General features: G+C 32.3%; 1 protein-coding gene and 3 long non-coding RNA genes across 16 annotated transcripts; all 4 read left to right on the top strand.

The window, feature by feature from the left end:
* Nucleotides 1–1,580: 1,580 nt before the first annotated feature.
* Nucleotides 1,581–7,416, top strand: LOC110817818 (uncharacterized). Of its 9 annotated transcripts, none has more exons than XR_015813388.1 (7): nucleotides 1,581–1,953; nucleotides 2,250–2,316; nucleotides 2,614–2,668; nucleotides 2,837–2,883; nucleotides 4,016–5,945; nucleotides 6,101–6,362; nucleotides 6,928–7,416. It is a non-coding gene; the product is annotated as an uncharacterized LOC110817818 (long non-coding RNA). The 9 variants fall into 9 exon arrangements; XR_015813386.1 differs by lacking the exons at nucleotides 2,250–2,316; nucleotides 2,614–2,668 and having other exon boundaries at nucleotides 1,591–1,953; nucleotides 4,016–4,115; nucleotides 4,857–5,004; nucleotides 5,886–5,945; XR_015813385.1 differs by lacking the exon at nucleotides 2,250–2,316.
* A 494-nt stretch (nucleotides 7,417–7,910) lies between these two features.
* LOC110817952 (uncharacterized) lies at nucleotides 7,911–10,966 on the top strand. The gene is made up of 3 exons (XR_002540279.2): nucleotides 7,911–8,239; nucleotides 8,797–8,851; nucleotides 9,771–10,966. It is a non-coding gene; the product is annotated as an uncharacterized LOC110817952 (long non-coding RNA).
* Nucleotides 10,967–16,488: 5,522 nt separating this feature from the next.
* On the top strand, nucleotides 16,489–20,416 carry LOC110817947 (uncharacterized). 2 transcript variants are annotated; one of them, XR_002540278.2, is made up of 6 exons: nucleotides 16,489–16,787; nucleotides 17,362–17,406; nucleotides 18,154–18,591; nucleotides 18,726–18,864; nucleotides 19,048–19,728; nucleotides 20,040–20,416. XR_002540278.2 is itself a non-coding variant. In XM_022046672.2 (6 exons), the coding sequence occupies exons 4-6, from the start codon at nucleotides 18,784–18,786 to the stop codon at nucleotides 20,088–20,090; spliced, it is 621 nt and encodes a 206-aa protein (XP_021902364.1). In that variant the 5' UTR covers nucleotides 16,489–16,787; nucleotides 17,362–17,406; nucleotides 18,154–18,591; nucleotides 18,726–18,783; the 3' UTR covers nucleotides 20,091–20,416. The 2 variants fall into 2 exon arrangements, 1 of the variants encoding a protein (XP_021902364.1); XM_022046672.2 differs by having other exon boundaries at nucleotides 19,048–19,536.
* An 828-nt stretch (nucleotides 20,417–21,244) lies between these two features.
* On the top strand, nucleotides 21,245–24,988 carry LOC110817939 (uncharacterized). 4 transcript variants are annotated; one of them, XR_015813505.1, is made up of 7 exons: nucleotides 21,245–21,516; nucleotides 21,969–22,023; nucleotides 22,431–22,920; nucleotides 23,017–23,141; nucleotides 23,295–23,464; nucleotides 23,617–23,928; nucleotides 24,513–24,988. It is a non-coding gene; the product is annotated as an uncharacterized LOC110817939 (long non-coding RNA). The 4 variants fall into 4 exon arrangements; XR_002540276.2 differs by having other exon boundaries at nucleotides 21,246–21,516; nucleotides 22,431–22,636; nucleotides 22,816–23,141; XR_002540275.2 differs by having other exon boundaries at nucleotides 21,246–21,516; nucleotides 22,431–23,141.
* Nucleotides 24,989–25,251: the final 263 nt, after the last annotated feature.

The following is a 25,251-nucleotide window of genomic DNA, read 5'->3' as shown; positions in this document are numbered from 1 at the left end:
TAACTCAAAAATCATATCCAAGGCCTACTCGGCTAATTTCAGAATTCTGGCATGGCGGCTCCGCCATGCTCCGGCGACAGCGATCCGCCTTGGGTTGGCTGTTTTTGGCCGTTTCCGGCCGAATTCAGCCAAACTTGTACCAGTTCCTGCGAGAAAACTCACGCAATGCCCTCGGTGGGCCGAAAAAATACAGAAAACCGAAACTTACCAGCGGCGGGGCTCTCCGGTGCGGCGGCTCCTTCGGCTCGAGTCCTGGTTTAGTGTTTTGCTCCGGTAAACCTGTAGAGGAGGAAACGGTAGTTACAATGGTAAAAAAATTACGTCGAACGGGACCGGAAATGGCCTCATCGGAGGCAAAAATTAAGATAACCTGTTGCGGCGCCGCTGGGCTTCGGCGGCATTTTCCAGTCAATTGGCTGATTTTTTTCTCCAATTTGGCCATAGGTGGGTTTAGAATCGAATTCTGAGCCAATGGGAGAATTTTTTACCTCATTTGGCAGCCGAAAATTGTTCCAGTGCAGCGGTGGGTGGCGGCGGTCGGCTCTCCAGTGGGTGGCAGCCGCCGGCGGGCTGTCTTCTCCGACGAGGGGCTCTGGCGGCTAGGGTTAGGGTTTGGGTGTGGATGAGATTATTTATAACCTTCCGCTTTTAATCTGAGTCGTCCATCGTAATTTAATCTTTACCGTCCGATCGCGATTAAATAAGAAATGAATATGGATCGTATATCGCGATGCAATCTGAACCGTCCATGTGCGATTCAATCTGGGTCATCCTGCGCGTGCAATCTGGGCCGTCCGTACGCGTAGGAACGGATCTCAGTCATTCGATCGTGCGCACGCAAATCGCCCACGTGGCTCCCTTCCGTATAGTCTCTCGTGTCAGCGTCCCTGCCACGCCGCGCATACTGGTTGGCCGGGGCTGCTGATCGGGCAGCTGACGTGGTGCAATTTTTTTAAATTGCGTTTTGACCCCCGATTTTCAAATTTTCTTTCAAAAATACTCATAAAACCCAAATTTACACTCATTTTTATCAAAATTATTTTTAATTAGATCCCTAAGTAATTTTTACTCCTTTTTATTGTTTGTATTATTATTATTTCATTTAAAATAAATTAAATTTTATTAATACTTAATTATATTTATATAGAATAAATTAAAATAAAGTAAAATACAATAAAATAATAATAATATAAAAAAAAGGATTCTTGGGTGTTACAGTTTTCACATTAAAATTATTATATTTTTTAATGATTATTATTTTTTTTTGAATTTTTGAGATTTAATCTTAAACATACTTAAAATTATTTTATATTTTTTATTACAATTAAATATTTTATAATATTTTCTATGTCCAACACCAACATATTCGTTTATAATAATATATTTTATCGAAAGTTATTAATATGCAAAAAAATTAATTCAAAATTCAAAAATTATAATATCTTTGACGAATTTATAAAATTCAAACTTGGCTAACAAAAATAATTTTATAAAATATGCTTTTTGGTGGAAGAGAGGAAAATAGATAAAAAATAGATTTAGTTAAAAAAAATATTTAATTAAAAATTGATTTAACATTTCTTTGAATTGGTTCAAGGGGCCGAACCCAAATGACGAGAACAATTGGATCTGGGTATCCTGCAACAGAGACGAACGACTAGGCTTGTTTGAAGCTTTGAAGAGGTATATACTCGTCTTGTTTGTATTTTGGGAGTTAGGGTTTATAAATTCATCCTTAGCCAGCAGGGATCAGACGAGTCCCTTTCGATCGAGTCGCTTCCGATCTGTGTAATATATTGAGGGAAGTCTGCATAGAATCTTACCAGAGAGATGGATGTTATTAAACCTGGTGAGAAGCAGCTAGAGAAAGAAGATGAAGGAACCATCATGCATCATGAACTCCTTCTGTCGAGTCAGTGATTAACCAAAATAATCTCGGTTGCTATCTCTTGGGTGAGCCTCTTTTTAATCTTTTATCACTATGCATTTGCACTTGATTTGGATTGCGTCATGATCAAACTAGGAGAAAATTTTTGAACTTTCACTTCAATCACTGATTTTTTAGGTCAAGCAATGAACTTGACTAAAAAAATGATCTGGGTGACTTCGTTTATAATTTGGGTTGGTTTGGATTGATGGTTCTTTTTGCTTGGATAATTTGAGTTTGTTAAATGTGATTACTTGGATTTTCAATCTACTTTCCTGTGTTTACATCTAAGTATATGTGATTTAAATATTGATTGTATCAGGTTGAAAGCTTTTTAGCAATTAGGGAATACGGATGGACACTGGAACTAAATTCTAGTAATTTCCCTGGCAAGTTTTCTGGTTATCACTTTAAGCTATATATCCTAAGCAAACTAATATAATGATTTTCAAAAACTAATTTATCCATAATGTGGTTATACTTGGTTCTCATAGGAGAATCTATGGCAGATTCTGACATTAATTGTGTGGACAATAATGTTTCTTTGTTGATAGTATGTATTGATTGACAGCTTTTAGGTTTAAATATTACTGGTTTGAATTTGTTAAATGTGATTACTTGGATTTTGAATCTGGTTTCCTGTGTTTACATCTAAATATGTGATATCTAAATGTTGATTATATCAGGTTGAAAGCCTTTTACCAATTAGGGAATGCGGATGGATACTGGAACTAAATTCTAGTAATTTCCTTGACAGTTCTCTAGTTGTCACTATTAGTTATATATCCCAAGTAAACGAGTGTACCGATTTTCAAAAACTAATTTATCCATATTGTGGTTATACTTGGTTCGTGTAGGAGAATCTATGGCAGATTCTGACGTTTGTTTTCTTTTGTTTTTTGAATAAAGGGTGGGAAAAAGCACCAGATTGAAAGCATTGTATCTTGGAACATTTGGTAAGTCCACTACTCAATTTTGATGGTTGTTTATTTTATGGAAAATAATGTGACATTATATGTATTTTTCTTCTAAAAAATTGATATTTTTTAAGTAGTGTATATTGATTAACAGCTTTTATGTTAGTATTACATAAAATGCAGTTATTGCTATGTGGTCTCATTTGTTCACATTGATTGGACAAGTACTTGGTTCTTATAGGAGAATCTATGGCACATTCTAACATTGATTGTGCGGACAATAATGTTCTTTTGTAGATAGTATGCATTGATGAACAGCTTTTAGGTTTAAAAATTAGTAAGTGCAGTTATTGCAATCTGGCTTCATTTGTTAACTTTGGTTGTGTCGGGTACATGAATGTTTCTGCTGGTTAAAATTTAGGGTTAGGTTCAGTTACATTTTGCATTGACCAATGCATATTCCGGGAATGAATCCATTTATGGAAAAACAAATTATCATTTATAAATGCTGTACCGTAACCATGATTATGCACACTTGATGTAACTCTGGCGCTCTGAAGTCTTTGATTATAATCGTTCATCAAAATTCTTGCATCTATTTCTCTTCGGAATCTCAAAGGATTGTGTCTTATACATATTGTTTTGACAATTATTGATTGGGAAATTTTTGTTATAATCCTGGCTGGCACTGAAGCAATATGCATGTATGTTAATATGATCTTTCCCCAGTTTATTTTTTTTAAAAAAAATGATCTTTCCCTGGTCAAGCTTCTAAATATTTCAACCCTCAAAACGAAATTTCATCTTATCATTATTGTTGGTAAATGATTGAGACAGTCTTCGTTCGACAAATCTTAACCACATATATTCAGGAGTAATTTTACGGTACTATAAATTTAGGAACTTGTCCTCTATATATCATGAAGTTTTTAAAGTTGGAGATGGTGTAATCACTCTGTTGCTTTGGGAATGTTTAATGTAACTAAAATTATCTGCAGATGAATGGTTTGTGATGGTATGATCATTGCCCATTTCACGGAAATCTCTTTTTTCCTTTTCTTTTGCATTACGGAATGATGTATTATCATGTTATGTTTTACTATCACAGTTTCTCTTCTCTAAATCCAATAATCATTTGACATATGCTAACTGAATTATAATTTACAAACAGATGTCTCCACCTGTCTTTATGTCAGTGGTCAACCAAGAGATACATCCAGACAACTATAGCCCCATAGTGCTGAAAATGCACTGGATACTTCCTCATGCATGTAAGTTCCAGAACTTCAATTTTATTGAGTAAGATACTTGCCTGAGTTTTCGGTATTGACAGCACAATAGATATTTCTTTCTCGCCGGTCTCCATCTGTTGGAGTATATCGACCTCATTAAATATTGTAAATTCAGTCAGATCCTTTGATTCATCTTCTTTGATATCACTAGTATCTGCAAGATTATAGATGTGGTTGTTGTACTGATCTGTATCAACAATATTATCGCACTCAAACACTCAATCAACTTCTCCTGGATCCAATAGCAAGTTGAGATCCAATGGCTGTAGCTTAAGTAGAGAAGGATTGGTAGAACTAAAAAATTGTGAACTTTAAAACCAAATCAAGAGGATTGTAAATTTTAGTTCTATCAATCCTGCCCTACTTAAGTTACAACCATTAGACCTCCACCTGCTATGGATTCAAGAGAAGTCGATCGCTTGCTTGAGTGCGATAACATTATTGATACAGATTAGAACAACAACCACATCTATGATCTTGCAGATATTGGTGAAATAAAAAAAGATGAATTAAAGGATCTGACTAAACTTACAGTATTTAATGAGGTTGATATACTCCAGCAGATGGAGACCGACATTGAAAAAATATCTAACAGGTGCGCAGAGCCAGAGCCTGGCATGTTCGCCTGGTCGTGCTGTCAATATCAAAATCCCAGGCGAGCATCTTACTCCTCAATCGTAGAGAGAAAGAATAAGAGTGTAAAGTGGTTTCCTGCTCCAGACTGCAAGCTGTGGTAGGGAGTAATGGATTCATGATGTGTCATGTGCACGTTACCCCAAATTTTGCTAGCATTGTAGCCACAAGGCTCACTGTCCTGTAGACTGTGACAGTATGAAGCAATGGATGTTGAAGAACAAGTTAGACAGAGGTAACATGGAGTGGTATTACTGAATATATATGCAAGCTGATCTTTTAAGATTGTATAAAAATATCTCCGCACAATTTGGAAAATATCTGAGGAATTTTTGTTAATGAAAGAGTTCGTTGTACAGCAAAGCGAGCTTGTTTTTCTTGCACTTTGCGAGAGAATACAATGTGTTGGACCTTCTGTTCCCTAATAAGTTGTAAAGAAATCTCTGTGAAGCTCTTTTTTCTCAACCAAGAGGCTTTGCCTCTTGCATCTTTTCCTCCAGAACGTTGAAAAGATTTTCTTTTCTCATAGACGCTATGTTCTTAGATGGTTCACATCCATTTATCTTTCCAATCTTAAAGAGCGTCTGGGAGGTGTCATTTTCACTGATGGTGATTTGTTAGGGAATTATTCATCATGCCCAATGTTGAAATTTGTGCAATTATGGACTGCAATATCTTTTCTAAAGGTTCTAAATGTCTCTGCTCTCAGACTCAAATATCTTTAGATAGACTATTTTCGTGGGCTCAAAAACATTGAGATCAATCTTCATACTTGAAGTCTTATATCACTTATACTGGGAGGAAATCTTGCACAAAACTATCATATTCGGGACGGTCCTATTCATTATGTAGATATTCAAGTTGGAGAAGTTTACAGAAACCAAATGAGTATAGATGTTTCTAGTTAGTCTGCGTTTAAGTTGCTGACTGAAATCTGTAATGTTACCGTACTAGCTGTGGATAATTTGTTTCGGGAGGTATATGCTTTGTCCATTTCTTCTACTTATTGAGTTTTCATATTTTTGGCTAATTACTTGATTTCTTTAATGCATCCTCTTACCGTTCCTTTTAAAACATTCAATTAACCCATGAAATTCCTTTCCTTTTAATACACAGAAGATTACGATCCTCCTCGATAGAATGTCAAATGTATATAATGCCTACTTTCTAATGATTGTGAGTTCCTAAACTTCAATTTTTGTCATATTTTACACATTTATTAGCCACTATTATTTGGGGACAGTAGGTTACTTAATTGTTAAAGTGCATGCTTACTATAGTAATTATGTTTATTATTTTTTTGCTTTTCTGAACTATATTAAATTGTGCAGGCACAAGAAGAGACTTTATTCTTGTCCACTTAGGAATGGAATTCAGAAAACCATGTGACTGTTGGGATTCCAAATTTTCTGGAATATGTTTACATTAACATGTCTTTTGGACATGAAATTGGCCATCTCTATCTTTCAGAATAGTACTTAAGCGATGATGGAAAGAAGTATAAGATTATTGAGAAGTTATTAGTACTTCCAAGAACTTCAACAAAAGCAGAAGTACTTCTGTTGTAGTTTAAATTTTAGGTTCTCAAAAGAGGTAATAACATTTTTGCTACTTATTTTCAACAAGTAAGGGGTTCTTACGTTTGCACTTGAGTTTCACAAATTTGCACTTAAGTTAATGAGATGTCCTTGCCAATATTGGTCGAAAGATTCTTGGGTAAATTCTTTTCTTGGCAATATCTACAAAATAAAATTTCTGCTTATTGTTGGGAATTGTCCATTAGGAATTTGCAGTATCAGTACTGAAATGCTCATGTTTTTGTAGGTAACATTATTTCCTTAGGCCAACTATTGGTTTTTGCTATCGGTTTGTGGAACTGGAAAATTCAATGCGTGGTTAGCTATATTTCTAGTGTTTTGACCATCTCCTTAGGAGTAGACAATCATATGTTGATTAACTATGTTTTTTGGAATTTTTATTATTTTTGCTGTGAAATTTTTAGGTGCATACCCAAGTCAAACACAAGTTAAATTGCAATGCACATCAGATTGTTTCGGTGTCCCTTTAAGTTGTTTTAAGGTTTTCTGTATGAAAGGAAAAAGAAAAAAGAAATGGCTCACTCTCAACTGATTTCAATTCTATGTTTCTCTGGTTGCAGGAAAAAATCAAATTGCTGAATGGTTCATGTGTGGACAACAAAGAGAATTAGTGTTTGACATAGACGAAACAAAAGTTTAAGTCTTTTGTCCTGTATCTCGGGACACTTACGTTAATGAGGCTATCGCGTCCCTTTCGAGAAGACCAAGGATAAAAGGGGCCTATCTTGATAGGATTAGATAGTTTAACCTCTTGATGAAACTAGTGCTTACTTTGTCAAATAAATGTACATTTTATTCAATCTTTTTTTATACTAAGGGCCAAATTTTATGGCCCCAATGCTGTGATATAGTTGTCTATATGTATTATATGTACAGATAGCATGTAGAAAGAAACTCAGAAGTCAGGAAATTAGAAAACTTATCATGAGATTAGAGTATGGAGAAGGAGATGTAGCAGCTTGTTTTTCTTCTTTGTCATAATCTCCTTTTGAATGTAATGTAATGGAATTGCAAAAGTTTTGGAATTTAAAGGATTCCTCTTTGAAGCACTTTCTCTAGTTTGGTTGTCTTCTTATTGTAAGCGGTAAACTGTTATCGATATGGAATAATTGTGATCGAACTATGCAAATCTATCTTTTTTTTTTCTGATATTTCTCTTATTGAAATGGATTTATGTTGGAATTATTGTTTTTAGGTTAAAGAGTACTTCAAAAATTTGTGGTAAATTTGTTCCATCTAATGATTATTTTTTATTCGTTGTTGAGATATAATATATTTAAGAAATAAATAAGTATAATGATGTAAAAATATATTAAATTAGAGAATTTTTTTAAAAATATAAAATTAGATTAAATTTAAAAATTAAAAATTAAAATCAATACTAATATAAGACCATTTATTCGATTGAATGTTTTTAAATATTATTCTAATTTATAATAATATAGTTTATTAAAATATATTAAGTTTTATATTATACAATGTTAGATGGATTTTTAAATTAAATAAAGCAAATATTTCAAATAAAATGCAAAACGGCACACATATGGTGCGTTCTTCTGGGTAGATAAGTTTGGATTTAACATTTCATCAGCGGATCCCGAATGAAACACAATCGGGTTAGGGTATTCTTCGGATCTTGTTTGTGTTTTGAGAGTTAGGGATTATAAATTCATCGTTAACCACCAGGTATCCCACGAGCCGCTTCCCAGCTTTGGAATAGATTGAGGGAAGTCTGCATAGAATCTTACCAGAGAGATGGATGCTGTAAAACCTGGAGAGAAACAGCTAGAGAAAGAAGATGACGACGACGACGAAGATGAAGGAACCGTCGTGGATCATGAAGTCCTTCCGTCGAATAAGTAATTTACCAAGGTAATCTCGGTTGTTGTCTCTTGGCTGAGCCTCTTTTTAATCTTTTATCACTACGTTTTTGCACTTGATTTGGATTTCTTCATGATCGATTGAAGCGGGAAATTGAAAAAAACAAAGATAAACTTTTTTGATCTTTCAATTCAGTTGCTGGTTGTTTTAGGTCAAGCAATGAACTTGACTGAAAAAATTATCTGGGTGGCTTCATATATAATTTGGGTCGATTTGGATTGATGGTGATTTTTGCTTAGATAATTTCAGTTGGTTAAATGTGATTAATTGGACTTTGAATCTACTTTCCGGTGTTTACATCTAAATATATATGATTTGAATATTGATTATATCAGGTTGAGAGCTTTTTAGCAATTAGGGGACACGGATGTGTACTGGAACTAAATTCTAGTAATTTCCCTAGCAGTTCTCTAGTTGTCGCTTTTAGTCATATTTCTTGAGCACGCTAGTATTCTGATATTGAAAAATTAATTTATCCATATTGTGGTCATACTTGGTTCTTGTAGGAGAATCTATGGCAGATTCTGACGTTTGCTCTTTTCTTTTAGAAAAAAAGATTGGGAAAATGCACGGGTTTGAAAGCGTTGTATCTTGGAACATTTGGTAAGTTCACTGCTCAATTCTGACGTTTGTTTATTTTATGAAAAATAATGTTACGTTATAGACATTTTTCTTCTAAAAAAATGATACTTTTTAGTTAGTGTATATCGATTAACAGCTTTTAGGCTTAATAGTACTTAAATGCGGTTATTGCTATGTGGCCTCATTTGTTAACATTGATTGTGACAAGTACTTGGACATTTAGGGTTAGGTTCAGTCACATTTTGTATTGACCAACGTATATTCCGGGAATGAATCCATTTATGGAAAGAAAAGATTTTCATTTATAAATGCTGTACCTTAACCATGATCATGCACACTTGATGTAACTCTGGCGCTGGTGGGATCTGAAGTCTTTGATTATAATCGTTCGTCAAAATTTTTGTATCCATTTCTCTTCGAAATCTCAAAGGAGTGTGTCTTATAGATACTGTTTTGACAATCATTGATTGGAAAATATTTGTTATAATCCTGGCTGGTGCTGAAGAGTATGCATGTATGTTAATATGATCTTTCCCCAGTTTATTTTAAAAAAATCTTTCCCTGGTCAAGCTTCTAAATATTTCAACCCTCAAAACAAAATTTCATCTCATCATTAGTGTTGGTAAATGATTGAGACCATATTGAGGAGAAATTTTATGGTACTATAAATTTAGGAACTTGTCCTCTATATATCGTGAAGTTTTTCAAGTTGGAGGTGTAATCACTCTGTTGCTTAGGGAATGTTTCATGTAACTAAATTTTCTGCAGACGAATGGTTTGTGATGGTATAATCTCTGCTCATTTCGTGTAATTTCTTTTTTCCTTGCCTTTTGCATTACAGAATAATGTACTATCATGTTATGTTTTGCTGTCGCAGTTTCTCTTCTCTAAATCTGACAATCATTTGACATATGCAAATTGAATTGTGTTTTACAAACAGGTGCCTCCATCTATCTGTCTGGTCAGTGGTCTACCAAGAGATACGTCCAGGCAGTTATAGCCCAATAGTGCCGAAAATACACTGGATACTTTCTCATGCATGTAAGTTCCAAAACTTCAATTTTATTGAGGAGTAAGATACGTGCTTGGGATTTCGATACTGACAGCACAATTGATATTTCTTCAATATCGGTCTCCTCTTGTTGAAGTATATTAACCTCATTAAATATTGTAAATTTGGTAAGATCTTTTGATTTATCTTCTTTGATATCACCAGTGTCTGCTAGATCATAGATGTGGTTGTTGTGCTGGTAGTATCAAAGAAGATAAATCAGAGGATCTAACCAAATTTACAATATTTAAAGAGGTTGATATACTCCAGCAAATGGAGACCGACATTGAAGCAATACTATTGTGCTGTCAGTATTGAAATCTCAGGAAAGTATCTTGCTCCTCAACATGGCTGGAGCACTAATAAAGTGTACGATAAATGGTTTTCTAATGAATGCAAGGTTCGTGAGAGGACCAGTTAGTTAATTGAGAATCTACCAAAAGTTTCGTTAGTCTTATTAATTACAGAATCTGCTTTGGATCTTATAGTCATGATAAGATTCAATCGGCTTCTTGTGGCCATGGCCATTAGTGGTTGTTTGGGGCTAAGGTGTCCAGAGCCATCTTGCAGCACAATTGTCTGCCAGGACATGGGTTTTTGGGTTGCCCACTTAGGTGGAAAAGGAAAAATATCTTGGTTACGTTGTTCAATTTTATGTACAAAAAAGGAATGATATTTTAAAGTGATGTCCCATTCCAGACTGCAAACGTGCAATCGTTCTAGCAGTGGTACGGAGTAATGGGATTCATGATGTATTATGTGCATGTTACCACAAATTATGACACTGTGAATCAATGGATGTTGAAGAACGAGTGAGATGGAGGTAACATGAAGAGTTTTTACTGAATATTATGCAAGCTGATTTTTTAAGAGTATATGAAAATGTCTCCACACTGTGTCGATAATGTCGTGATTGTTGGATCCTAAATTTTGAGGAATTTTTTTTAATGAAAGAGTTTGTTGTACAGCTAAGCTAGCTTTTTTTTTTTCTGGCATTTTCCCAGAAAATACAATATGTTGGACCTTCTGTTCTCCAATGAGTTGTAAAGAAATCAAGTAATTGTATGTGTAGCTCTTTTTCTCAACCAAGGGGGTTTGGCCCTTGCCTCTTTTTGTCCACTGCTGTAATATAGTTGTCTAATTGTATTATATGTACAGATAGCAAGTAGAAAGAAACACTGGGAAATCAGTGAGTTAAAAAACTTGTCCGGACATAAAAGTATGAAGATGGAGATGTGTAGCTTGATTTTCTTCCTTGTGTTAATCTCCTTCTGAATGGAGGGTAAATGGAATTTCGAACTTTTGGAATTAATGGATTCCTCTTTGATGAACTTCTAGTTTGGTTGTCTATTTTTTGTAGACCGGAATTTGATTATGTTAGTTGAAATCATTGTTTCTAGGATAAGAGTGTCAAAGAAATAGCGAGGATGGAATGTTAATGACAAAATCCCTCAAAATCTATTTGACGCGATTTCAGATAATTATTTATGCGTTGTTTCAAATAATTTAAATTGTTCTATGTGTTGAATATTTTCTTTTTAGGTTTGTTGATGATTTAGCTTTAGGGATTGTTTCAGATAATGATCGAGAAAGATAATTTTGACTGAAAAATATTAATTATGTCGAGTTCTAAAAAAGTTAATTCTTCGGATTTATTTATTTTTTAATTCAAATTTCAAAATTTGTTATATGAAATATAAATATTCTCAAACGAATTATTTATTTATTTTTTATAAATTTTTAATACATAAATTAAATTTTCGAACTTTAAAATTTAAATGTTATTTTATCTCTATTTAAAATTTATTTATCGGTAAAATAAGAGTAGTAGATGTCCAAACCAAGAACAATTTTTTTTTATTCATTTGAAACTCAAAATCTTTTATTCTTCAAAAAAGTTGTAATATATAAACTGAATTGTCAAGGAATTTATGATGAGTTTTGATATTTTTGAGAAATGGTTTGTATTATAGGAGATAAATAATATTTTTAATGATTATATTTAAAAATAAAATTATTTACTAATTTTATATTTTTTAAGTTAGTAAAACATTACCTCATTATAAAATAAGTAATATAGTTAAATTTTTATTATTTTTATAAAAAAATTTTGTATTATTAGAATAATATTTTTTAAAAAATAATATTATTTAAATGATTAAAATAATTAAAATTTTATGTTATCTAATTTTTTTTATTATTTCAAAGTTTATTATTAATTTATAATATTATTAACTAAATGTAACATCATATTTTATATTGAAATATTTTACAACAAGTTTTATTAATCACTTTATTGTTCTTCACTTAAAGTAATTTTTGTTAAAACTCATTTTTAAATTACATTTTTCCCTACATCGAAAGTATAAGTATGAGTACCCAAGTGTTCATGTTTATGTCATTAACATACATAATTATTATTGTCTTATACCAACTTTTACTTCCTCTATGTTGTTTTAGAATTGGAAAATTCAATACTTTGTTGACTTAATTTTAGTGTTTTGATATTTTCCGAGTAAAAGATATCATATGCTTATTAGCTCTACTTTTAGATATTATTATTTTTCGTGTAGAATGCTTATAAGCATTATTGAACTTTTATACGAATGTAATGCTTTAACAAGTTAAATAAAAATCAACATTGTTTCGTGATATTTTTAGTTGGTGTAAATTTTTCTAGTTAAAAAAAAAAATAACTTCATCTCAACTAGTTTCACTTTTAGTGTTTACCTAGTTGCATAAAAAACTCAATAAATTTCTGAAGAATCCGTGTTTAGAGAATGAAGACAATTGACTTTTGATATTAAGAAAATAACTTGTTAACTCTTTAATAGTCTTTTTCATTTTTTTTTTTTGAGAGTTTAGATTAGTGAAATTATCATATATATTTGAAGAAAATCGAGATAAAAACGAGAGTAACTTAATAGGTTAATAAAAATTTAGTCTTATGATGGAAGTAACGATTACTCTCTTAAACAGATTTATTAATAGTTTTTGACATCTCTTTCTCTTTGAGATACAATTTTTTATTTTTTATTTTTTAATTTTTGAACATCATCGATACGTCTAATGTTTTAGCATTTTAAACATATTTCAAATTAGTTATTGTTGGTTAATCAACTGTTTTTATCAAAATAAAAACATTCAATAACTGTGAATGGATATAAATAAATGAAGATTTATTTATATAATAATTCTTTAATTAGTTACAAGAAATTTTATGATTATTACCGCATATAACCACTATTTGATGATATTTAACAACTGATCTTTATTTAATAATAATCGATCTTATTATAATAATCAAAAAAATTCTTTAAGAGTTTGTGTGGTAAATATGCTCATTTATTCAATGATCATTTTTTGTTATATTATAATATAGTACATTTAAGAAATAAATGGATATAGTCATTTTAAATTATATTAAATTATTATTATTTTTAAAATATCAAGTTAAATTAAATATTAAAATAAGCAGACAAATTAGACAGAAAATTATTGGCCTCTCAAACAACTCCACTACTTGCAAATGCAGATTCTGAATTTTCTCCACTGAATGCATTCTTCTTTCTCTTTGATCTGCTTCAATGAGGCCTTGTTGGGGATGGTCCTTCTATTAACTATGTAGATATTCAAGTTGGAGAAGTTTACAGGAACCAAATGAGTACAGATGTTCTTAGTTTCATTGCTTTTAAGTTGCTGACTGAACTCTATAATGTTACTGTAGTAGCTGTGGATAATTTGTTTCATGAAGTATATGCTTTTTCTATTTCTTCTACTTATTGATTGTTCCCTTTTTTCTCTAATTACTTGATTTCTCTAATGCATATCTTACCTTTCCTTTTAAAAAATACAAGTAACCTAAAACATTCTTTAGTGTTGAATGCAGCTTGTCGTCTACGAAGGCCAGTGATTCATGGACATATTCAAATGCGATCACTTTAAAACATGAGCAATGTATATCTGTCTATTTGGCCATCCAAGAAACATATACAGATGATTATGGTCCTCCTCTGTAGAATGCTGAATGTATGTAGCAGTTCTTTGGTTGTCACTTTTAGTTATTATATCCTAAGCAAAGGAGTATACGATCTTTCAAAACTAATTTATCCATATTGTGGTTATATTTGGTTCTTCTAGGAGAATATATGGTAAATTCTTACCTTTGTCTTTTTTTTATATATAAAAAGTGTGAAAAAGTACCGGTTTAAAAGTATTATATCTCGAAACATTTAGTAAGTTCACTACTCAATTCTGACGTTTGTTTATTTTATGAAAAATAATATTACATTGTAGATATTTTTTTCTTAAAAAAATGATACTTTTTACTTAGTGTGTATCGATTAAAGCTTGTAGGTGTAATATTACTTTAATGCAATTATTGTTATATGTTCTCAGTTGTTAATATTGGTTGTGACAAGTAGTTAAACATTTATTCTAGTTCAAATTTAGGGTTAGGTTTAGTCGCAATTTGCATGACCAACGTACATTGCGGGAAAACATCCATTGATGGAAAAATAGATTATCATTTATAAACGTTATACCGTAACCATGATCATGCACACTTTATGTGACTCTATCGCTGATGCAATCTGAAGTCTTTTATTATAAATGTTCATCAAAATTCTTGCATCCATTTCTCTTTGAAATCTCAAAGGAGCGTGTCTTATACATACATGCTGAAAAGTATGCATGTATGTTAATATGATCTTTGGTCTAGTTTATTTATATAAAAAAATGATTTTTCCCTAGTCAAGCTTCTAAATATTTCAACCCTTAAAACGAAATTTCATCTTACCATTATTGTTGGTAAATGATTGAGACCAGTCTTCGATCAATAAGTTTTTACCACATATATTCAGGAAAAATTTTATGGTACTATAAATTTAAGAACTTGTCCTCTATATATCGTGAAGTTTTTCATGTTGGAGGTGTAATCACTCTGTTGCTTTGGAAATGTTTCATGTAACTAAATTTCTTTCTGATGAATGGTTTATGATGGTAAATCATTCCTAACTTCATGCAAATCTCTTTTTTCCTTGTCTTTTGACTTACGGAATAATATATTATCATGTTAGATTTCTGCGTCGCAGTTTCTTTTTTCTAAATCCAACAATCATTTGACATGTGCAAATTGAATTTTATTTTTACATACAGGTGCCTCCACCTATCTATTTGGTCAATGGTGAACCAAGAGATACGTCCATAGCCCAATAGTACCGAAAATGCACTGGATACTTTTTCATGCATTTAAATTCTAGAACTTCAATTTTATTGAGGAGTAAGATACATGGCTGAGATTTTGATACTAACAGCACAATAGATATTTCTTTAATATCGGTTTCCTCTTGTTGAAGTATATCAACCTCATTAAATATTGTAAATTTGGTAAGATCTTTTGATTTATCTTCTTTGATATCACCAGTATCCGCTAGATCATAGATGTGGCTGTTGTGTTGGTGATATCAAAGAAAATAAATCAAAAAATCTAATCAAATTTACAATTTTTAATGAGGTTGATATACTCCAACAAATGGAGACCGACATTAAAGCAATATTTATTGTGCTATCAGTATTGAAATCCCAGGAAAGTATCTTGCTCCTCAACATGACTGGAGCACAAATAAAGTGTACGATAAATGATTTCTAATGAATGCAAAGTTCGTGAGAGGACCAATTTGTTAATTAAGAATTTACCAAAAGTTTCAAGTTTTGGTAGTCTTCTTACTTGTGGGATAGCACGTAGAAAGAATCTGGAAAATCAGGAAGTTGAAAAACTTATCTTGAGATAGAGCATGGAGAAGGAGATGTAGCTTGTTTTTTTTTCCTTGTGTTAATCTTCTTTTTGGATGATATGTACTGAATTATCAAAACTTGTGGAATTTTAAGGATTCAACTTTGAAGGACTTCCTCTAGTTTGGTTGTCTTTTTATTGTAGACTTTAAATACTTATGTCAGTTGGAATGAATCGATGTTTCGCACGGTAATGATCGAACCATGCAAATTTATCTTTTTTTTTTCCTCGTCACTTCTCTAATTGAAATGAATCAATGCTGGAGCTTCGAAGAAATAGCGAGTATGGAACGTGAATGACAAAACTTTTGTTCGTAATAATTAAATTTGCATTATTACCAAATTTAAATGGTTAGTTTTATTTAATGAATTTTTTTTGTTCATTATTAAGATATAATATATTTAAAATATAAATAGATATAATAATTTGAAAGTATATTAAATTAATGCGGCTTTTAAAAATATGAAAGTGAACTAAACATAAATTACTTTGGTTAAATATTTTTAAATGTTTTATCTGTTCTGTACTTCCATATTATAATTTATAATAATGTAATTTATTAAAATACATCTGAAGTCTTATATTATAATATGTTAGATGAATTTTTAAATTAAAGAAATGTAAATCAAATATTTCAAATAAAATGCAAAACGACACACAAATTAGCAGAAGAGTAATTTTATTGACTGTTCATCTGGGTATTAGATAAAGTTGGATTTTGATTTAAAAAAAAAAAAATTTGTTGTAACTTTTATTTACTTGAGGATATAAAAGATAATTTATTTCATTATATTGTAATCTGTTGACTCGGCCCAACCCGACTGAAACAATCGGATCAGGGTATTTTGCAGATCTTTGTTTGTGTTTTGAGAGAACGGCCTATAAATTCATCGTTAACCACCAGGGATTGAAGGAGCCGCTTCCGATCTGTGGAACAAAACTGCGGGAAGTCTGCATAGAACCTTACCAGAGAGATGGATGCTATAAAACTTGTTGCGAAACAACTAGAGAAAGAAGATGACGACGACGACGAAGATGACGACGACGACGACGAAGATGAAGGAACCATCATGCATCATGAACTCCTTTCGTCGAATAAGTAATTAACCAAGGTAATCTCGACTGTTGTCTCTTGGGTGAGCCTCTTTTTTTTTATCTTTTATCACAATGCTTTTGCACTTGATTTGGATTTCGTCATGATCGATCGAAGCGGAAATTAAGGAAAACAAAGAGAAATTTTTTTGTCTATCACTTCAGTCACTGGTTGATTAGGTCAAGCGATGAACTTGACTGAAAAAATAATCTGGGTAACTTCGTTTTTAATTTGGGTTCAGTTGGATTGATTGTGATTTTTGTGTAGGAAATTTGAGTTTATTAAATCTGATTAATTTGATTTTGAATCTGGTTTCCAGTGTTTACATCTAAACATGTGTGATTTAAAAGTTGATTATGCCAGGTTGAAAGCTTTTTAGCAACTAGGGAATAAGGATGGATTCTGAAACTAAATTCTAGTAACTTCCCTGGCAGTTCTCTGGTTGTCACTTTCATTTGTTATATCCTAAGCGAACTGAGTATAAAATTTTGCAAAACTAATTTATCCATAGTATGGTTATACTTGGTTCTTGTAGGAGAATCTATGGCAGATTCTGACGTTTGCTTTTTTTTTTTTTTTTTTTTTTCTAATAGTGGGAAAAAGCACCAAATTGAAAGCATTATTTCTTGGAACATTTGGTAAGTTCACTACTCAATTCTGACGTTTGTTTATTTTATGGAAAATAATATCTTTTTGATTATAAACGGTGGAATCATCCATTTTGATATATAAGAAATGATCGATTTGAAAATGCTGTAAGAGATCAAATGTAAAAATATTTTTTTTATACATGCGATCAGTAAGCGAACTAGGATCTGCAAGATCCTACTTTGATCCACCCTTCCCTCTCGAAACCTCTTCTTATCCATAGACTCAAGATCCATAAAAGTGGCTATCTTGTTTTCAGGCCTACCTTTTTCTTTCTCTACCTTCACCATAGATATTTTTCTTCTAAAAAAATGATACTGTTTAGATAGTGTATATCTATTAACAGTTTTTAGGTTTAATATTACTTAAATGCAGTTATTGCTACGTGGCCTCATTTGTTAACATTGGTTGTGACAAGTACTTGAACATTGATGGTAGTTAAAATTCAGGGTTAGGTTTAGTTGCATTTTGCATGACCAACGTGCATCGTGCGAAAGCATTCATTTATATCATTTATAAATGCTATACTCTAACCATGATCATGCACACTCGATTGATGGATAATGCATCCTCTTAGTTTTCCGCCATAAAATTTCATAATAATATGGAACAAAAGCAAGAGAGCAAGAAGATTAATGTTATATATTCTAAAAGCTACTGTATATTAATAATTGACAGTATGACAAACTCAATACAAAACTATTAGCCTCTCAAACAACTCCACTGTGTAAATGCAGATACTGAATTTTCTCCACTGGATGCATTATTCTTTCTCCTTGATCTGCTTCAATGAGTGTACGAGGAATTGAACGAGCGGCTTCTAATCCGTGAAATACCCTAAGGGAAGTCTACAATCTTTCCATAGAGATGTTCCTATAACACTTGCTGTGAAGGCATGTAGATAAAGAAGATGACGACGATGATGAAGACGACATTGAGCTCAAAAACATTGAGATCAATTTTCGTACCTGAAGTCTCATATCATTATACTGAGAGGAAATCTTGCACAAAACTATCATATTAGGGACGGTCCTTGTATTCATCATGCAGATATTCAAGTTGGAGAAGTTTATAAACAGCAAATGAGTACAGATGTTCTTAGTTGTACTGCTTTTAAGTTGCTGACTGCACTCTGTAATGTTACTGTACTAGCTGTGGATAATGTTTTTTGGGAGGTATATGCTTTGTCTATTTCTTCTACTTATCGTTTGTTTCCTTTTTTGCTCTAATTACTTGATTTCTTTAGTGCATCCTCTTACTTTTCCTTTTAAAAAATACAAGTAACCTCTGACATTCCTTGGTGGTGCAGCTTCTCTCCTACAAGTCCAGTCATTCATGGGCAGATGCAAATGCAATCACTTTAAGACATGAGCAATGTATATCTGTCTGTCTGGCCATCCAAGAAACGTATACAGATGATAACTATCCTCCTCGGTAGACTGCCAAATGTACATAGCGCCCACTTTCTAATGCTTCTGAGTTCATAAGCTTCGATTTTCTTCATATTTAATGCATATATATTAGCCATTATCTTTTGGGGACAGCAGGTTTTCAATTGTTAAAATGCATGCTTACTGTAGTTATTATTATTATTATTATTTTGTTTTTCTGAAGTATATTAAAATGTGCAGGCACAAGAACAGCCTTTATACGTGTTGACTCTGGAATGGAATTCAGAAAACCTTGAGACTGTTGGGATTCCAAATTTTCTGGAATATATTTACATTAACAAGTTTGTTGGACGTGAGATTGATCTTCTCCTGGTGAAAGTTTTCCTTGAGAATGCGAAAGCATTAGTGAAGTTGGCCACTACCTTTCAGAGTGGTGCTGAATCGGATGATGGAAAGAAATCTAAGATTATTGAGAAGTTATTGGCATTTCCAAGAGCTTCAACAAACCTTGAGACTGTTGGGATTCCAAATTTTCTGGAATATATTTACATTAACAAGTTTGTTGGACGTGAGATTGATCTTCTCCTGGTGAAAGTTTTCCTTGAGAATGCGAAAGCATTAGTGAAGTTGGCCACTACCTTTCAGAGTGGTGCTGAATCGGATGATGGAAAGAAGTCTAAGATTATTGAGAAGTTATTGGCATTTCCAAGAGCTTCAACAAAAACAGAAGTATTTCTCTTGTAAATTAAACTTTAGTTTCTGAAAAGAGCTAGTTATTGGCACTAAGTTAGTGAGATGCCCTTGCCAATATTGGTTGAAAGATTCTTCTGTTAATTATTTTCTTGGCCATACATAAAAGAAACATTTCTGCTTATTGTTGGGAATTTCGAGTATCAGTACTGAAATACACATACTTTGTAGGTAATATATTTTCCTCAGTCCAACTTTTAGTCCCTACTAGTGGTTTGTGGAACTGGAAAATTCAATGTGTTGTTGGATATATTTCTAGTGTTTCAATAATTTCCTAAGAAGCAGATAATCATATGTTGGATAGCTATAACTTCAGAGATTTTTATTATTTTTGCTGTAGAATTTTTAGGTGCATAGCCATAGTCAAACATTTTTTAACAAAGGGAAAGCTTTAACAAGTTAAACTGCAATGAGTATCAGATTGTTTCGGTCTTGCTCTTGTATTTCGACTGATATCATTTTTACTGTTTGTCTGATTGCAGGAAAAATTCAAATTGCTGAATGGTTTCTGTGTGGAGAATGAAGAGAATTAGTGTTTGACGTTGACACAACAAAAGTTTTAACTCTTTTGTCTTGTATTCTGGGGGACTTACATTAATGAAGCTATCACATCCCTTTGAAGAAAACCAAAGATAAAAAGGGGCTAACTCGATAGGCTAATGATATTTTAGCCTCTTGACGAAACCTATGTTTACTCTTGTAAATAGATGTACATTTTGTTCAATCTTTTTCTATACCAGGGGGCAAACTTTATTGCCTCAGTGCTGTAATATAGTTGTGTATATGTATTATATGTACAGATAGTAAGTAGAAAGAAACATTGGGAAATTATGAAGATTTCTACAACAAGTTTCATCAATTACTCAGAGACCCTTCTTCATTTCAAGTTATTTTTAAAGCATTTTTTCCCCTCACAACATAAGCATCATTACCCAAGCCTTCATGCTTTTGTCAATAACTAATTATTTTGCCTTAAGCCCAACTCTTGCTCCTGTTATGTCTTATTAGAACTTGAAAACCCCCAATGCTATATTCGCTTGAGTTTAGTATTTTTGATCTTTTCCTAATCAAAGACATCGTATGCTGGTTATCTCCACTTTTAAAGACTACTATTTTTCATGTGGGTGCTTGTAGGCATAGTTGAACTTTTATATATATTTCTATTGTTGACTATATAAATATTTTAATAAAAAAAAATTTGTTAATTGTTAAAAAATATAAATAAATATAGATTTATTTTAGTAATATTTTTTTAATTAATTGTAAGAATTTTTGTGATTATTATCAAATATAATTATAATTGAACTAAGATTTAATAATATTTAAAAATTAATTTTTATTTAATAATAATTGATTTTGTTATAATAATTAAAAAAGTTAAAATTTTTAAAAAAAATTTAGATGAATTTACTCATTTATTCTTTTGTTAAAATATAATATATTTAAGAAATATACAGATATAATTATTTAAAAATATATTAAATTAATGTATTTTTTAAAAATATAAAATTAAACTAAACATAAAATGTTTATAGAATGTTTGTTTTTTCTAATATATATTGAATAAAGTGGAGAGAGGAAAATAGATAAAAGTTATATTTTAATTAAAACTTTTTTGTAATTTTTTATTTGAAAATATTAAAACTTGGAAAATAAAGAGGTGTAATCGGTTCAATAGCCAAACCCGAATGAAACACAATCGGGTCAGGGTATTTTGTGGAACTTGTTTGTGTTTTGAGAGTTAGGGTTTATAAATTCATCGTTAGCCACCGGAGATCCAACCAGCCGCTTCTGAGCTGTGGAATGGATTGAGGGAAGTCTGCATAGAATCTTAGCAGAGAGATGGATGCTATTAAACCCGGTGAGAAACAGCTAGAGAAAGAAGATGACGACGACGATGAAGATGAAGGAACCATCATGCATCATGAACTCCTTTCGTCGAATCAGTAATTAACCAAGGTAATCTCGGTTGTTGTCTCTTGGGTGAGCCTCTTTTTGATCTTTTATCACTCTGCTTTTGCATTTGATTTGGATTACGTCATGATCGGTTGAAGCAGAAATTGAGGAAAACAAAGAGAAAATTTTTGATCGTTCACTTCAATTGCGGGTTGTTTAGGTCAAGCAATGAACTTGACTGGAAAAATGATCTGGGTGACTTACATTTATAATTTTGGTGGATATGGATTGATGGTAATTTTTGTGTAGAAAATTTGAGTTTATTAGATGTAATTAATTGGATTTTGAATCTAGTTCCGGTGTTTACATCTAGACGTGTTTGATTTAATAGTTGATTATATAAGGTTGAAAGCTTTTTAACAACTAGGGAATACGAATGGATTCTGAAACTAAATTCTAGTAATTTTCCTGGCAGTTCTCTGGCAATTCTAGTAATTTTTTTTTTTTTTTTGAAGAAATAAAGAGTGGGAAAAAGCACCATAGTGAAAGCTTTATATTTCGGAAGATTTGGTAAGTCCACTACTCAATTCTGACCTTTTTTTTTTATTTTATGGAAAATAATGTTACATTATATATATATTTTTTTTCTAAAAAAGTGATACTTTTTAGATAGTGTATATTGTTTAACAGCTTTTAGTTTTGATATTACTTAAAATGCAGTTATTACTATGTGGCCTCATTTGTTAACATTGGTTGTGATAAGTACTTGGACATTTCTGCTGGTTAAGATTTAGGGTTAGGTTTACTCGCATTTTGCATGACCAACGTACATTTTTGGAATGCATTCGTTTATGGAAAAATAGATTATTATTTACAAACACTATACATAACCATGATCATGCACACTTGATATAACTCTGGTGCTGGTGGGATATAAAGTCTTTAATTATGAGTCGTTCATCAAATTTTTCTTCCAGATCTTGTTGAGGTTCCGATGCTGAAAGTAGACCTGATAAATTCATAGACCAGACGCTCGTGCATCATGATGACTCAGATATACCAGTCGTCAAATTCAAATTATGCAGAGGAAGAGCACACATCATTTTAAAGACTGAATGGATTGATTTTGCTTTGAAGCATAATGTTCAAGATCTTGTTAGTGAAGCTCTTTTTTCTAAACCAAGTGGGTCTGGCTCCTGTATCTTTTCCTCCAGAACATTGAAAAGATTTACTTTCTTGCTAGGCTTCTATATTCTCAGATGCTCCAGATCCATTTAGCTTCCCAGTCTTCAAGAAGTGCCTCTTGGAGGTGTCATTTTCACTGATGGCTGTCTGACAGAGGAATTATTCTCATCATGTCAGGTGCTGGAATCTGTGCATTTGTGGAATTGTGACCTGTCTTGTCTAAAGGTTCTAAATGTTTCTGCTCTCAGACTCAAGACTATCGTCGCGGGCTCCAAAACCACTGTGATTAATCTTCTAAACAAGTCTTGTATCACTTATTGAGGGGAAATCTTGCACGAAATTGTCAAATTAAGGGTGGTGCTTCTATTCGTTATGCAGATATTCAAGCTAGAGAGTTCTATAGAAACCAAATGAGTACAGATGTTTTTGGTTGCACTGCGTTTAAGTTGCTGAGTGAACTTTGAAATGTCACTGTACTAATTGTGGATAATTTGTTCTTAGAGGTATATGCTTTGTCTATTTCTTATACTTCTTGATTTTTCCTTTTTTCTTTTGCTAATAACTTTATTTTTTTTGGCTCTTTGATGGATAATGCATTCTCTTAGTTTTTCTTTTAAAGAATACAAGTAACCCCATGATATTCCTTGGTGTTGCAGCTTCTCTTCTACAAGGCAAGTAATTCATGGACATATGCAAATGCAATCACTTTTCACAAGCTGAGTATTGTCTATCTGTCTGTCTGGCCATCCAAGAAACGTATCTTGATGAATTATAATCTTCCTCAGTAGAATGCCGAATGTACTTATCGCTGACTTTCCTCATGCTTGTGAGTTCCTAAACTTAAATTCCATTCACATTCAATGCATATTTATTAGCCAGTATTGTTTGTGGCAGTGTGTTTTTAATTGTTAAATGCAAGTTTATCATTGTTATTGCTATTATCGTTTTGCTTTTCTGAATAAATGTCAAAATGTGCAGGCACAAGGACAGCCTTCATATGCGTCTGTCTTGGCATGGAATTCAGAACACCTTGAGACTGTTGGGATGCCAAATTTTCTGGAATATATTTACATTACCTTGTTTGTTGGACAAGAAATTGATTTTTGCCTCGTGAAAGCTTTCCTTGGGAATGCAAAAGCATAGTGAAGTTGACCATCTTTACCCGTTGGAATGGTACTGAAGCTGATGATGGAAAGAAGTCTAAGATTATTGAGAAGTTATGGCATTTCCAAGAGCTTCAACAAAAGCAGAATTACTTCTCTTGTAATTTAAATATATTTTCTTAAAGAGGTAATAACTTTTGTGCTACTTCTTTCCAACTGGCAAGGGATTCTTATGTTTGTACTTGAGTTTCATATATTTGCACTTAAGTTAATGAGATGCCCTAGCCAACATTGGCTGAGAAATTCTTGGGTAAATTCTTTTCTTCGCAATACATAAGATAAACTTTTCTGCTTATTGTTTGGAATTGTCCATTGCTAATGTGGAGTATCAGTGCTGAAATTCTCATGCTTTTAGGTGACATTATTTCTTTAGGCCAACTATTGATTCCTGCTAGTGTTTTGTGGAATTGGAAAATTCAATGCATGGTTGGATATATTAATAGGGCTTTGATCATTTCCGAAGGAGTGGACAATTATATGTTGGTTTGCTATATTTTTAGAAATTTTTATTCTTTTCACAGGAATTCTTTGGTGCATAACCATACTCAAAACATTTTTAAACAAAGGGAAAGCTTTAATAAGTTAAGCTGCGACAAACATCAGATTGTTTGTGACCCTTGAGTTGTTTTAAGGTTTTCCCTATGAAAGGAGAAAGAAAAAAGAAATGACTCACTCTTGACTGATTTCATTTTACTGTTTGTCTGTTTGCAGGAAAAATTCAATAAATTGCTGAAAATGGTTCCAGTGTGGAGAATGAAGAGAATTAGTGTTTGACATTGACAAATAACAGTTGAACTCTTACTTTGAGAGACTTACATCAAGGAGGCTATCACAGTCCCTTGAAGAAAACCAAGGAAAAGAAGGGACTAACTTGATAGGCTAATGATAGTTTAGCTTCTTTTTTTAAACTAAAGGCAAAGTTGATAGTTCCAGTTCTATGATATAGTTGTCTATATGTATTATATGTACAGAGAAGAAAGTGGGTAGAAACACTGGGGACTCAGGAAGGTAAAAAACTTATCTGCAGATAGGAGTTTGGAGAAGGAGATGTGTAGTTTTTTTTCCTTGTGTTAATCTCCTTTTGGATGTAGGGGAATGGAAATGTCAAAACTTTTGGAATTCAACTCCCTCTTTGAAAGACTTTCTCTAGTTGAAATGAATTGATATTACAGGTCATGATTGAAGTATGCAAATTTGTCGGTCTTCTTTTTTTCATATGACTTCTCTTATTGGCTTCGATTTATGTTTTATGCTCTGCTGAGCGAGAATCAAGTGATAATTAGGTCTTTCCAAATACTCTAGAGGAATTTTTGGCTAGTGGTTGATTGTTGTGACGAGAAATTAAAAAAAAAAATCATCAACTTAAATCAAACATTATGAAGATCAAACATAACAGAGCAGTGTTCCATTTTGGAATCTTTATTTGATTAACTAAATTTAGTTGATTCAC

This window comes from Carica papaya, chromosome 7 (genome assembly GCF_054855325.1).
Source record: "Carica papaya isolate Zhongbai chromosome 7, ASM5485532v1, whole genome shotgun sequence".
Lineage (NCBI taxonomy): Eukaryota > Viridiplantae > Streptophyta > Magnoliopsida > Brassicales > Caricaceae > Carica > Carica papaya.
This window is presented reverse-complemented; position numbering and strand designations above follow the sequence as displayed.

Bases quoted from the DNA above. Each gene is read 5' to 3' on its own strand.
- LOC110817947 (XM_022046672.2), top strand. From the start codon at position 18,784: ATGAGCAATGTATATCTGTCTGTCTGGCCATCCAAGAAACGTATACAG. The intron at 18,865-19,047 runs GTACATAGCGCC...TAAAATGTGCAG, and splicing joins TCCTCGGTAGACTGCCAAAT to GCACAAGAACAGCCTTTATA. The intron at 19,537-20,039 runs GTATTTCTCTTG...GTCTGATTGCAG, and splicing joins GAGCTTCAACAAAAACAGAA to GAAAAATTCAAATTGCTGAA.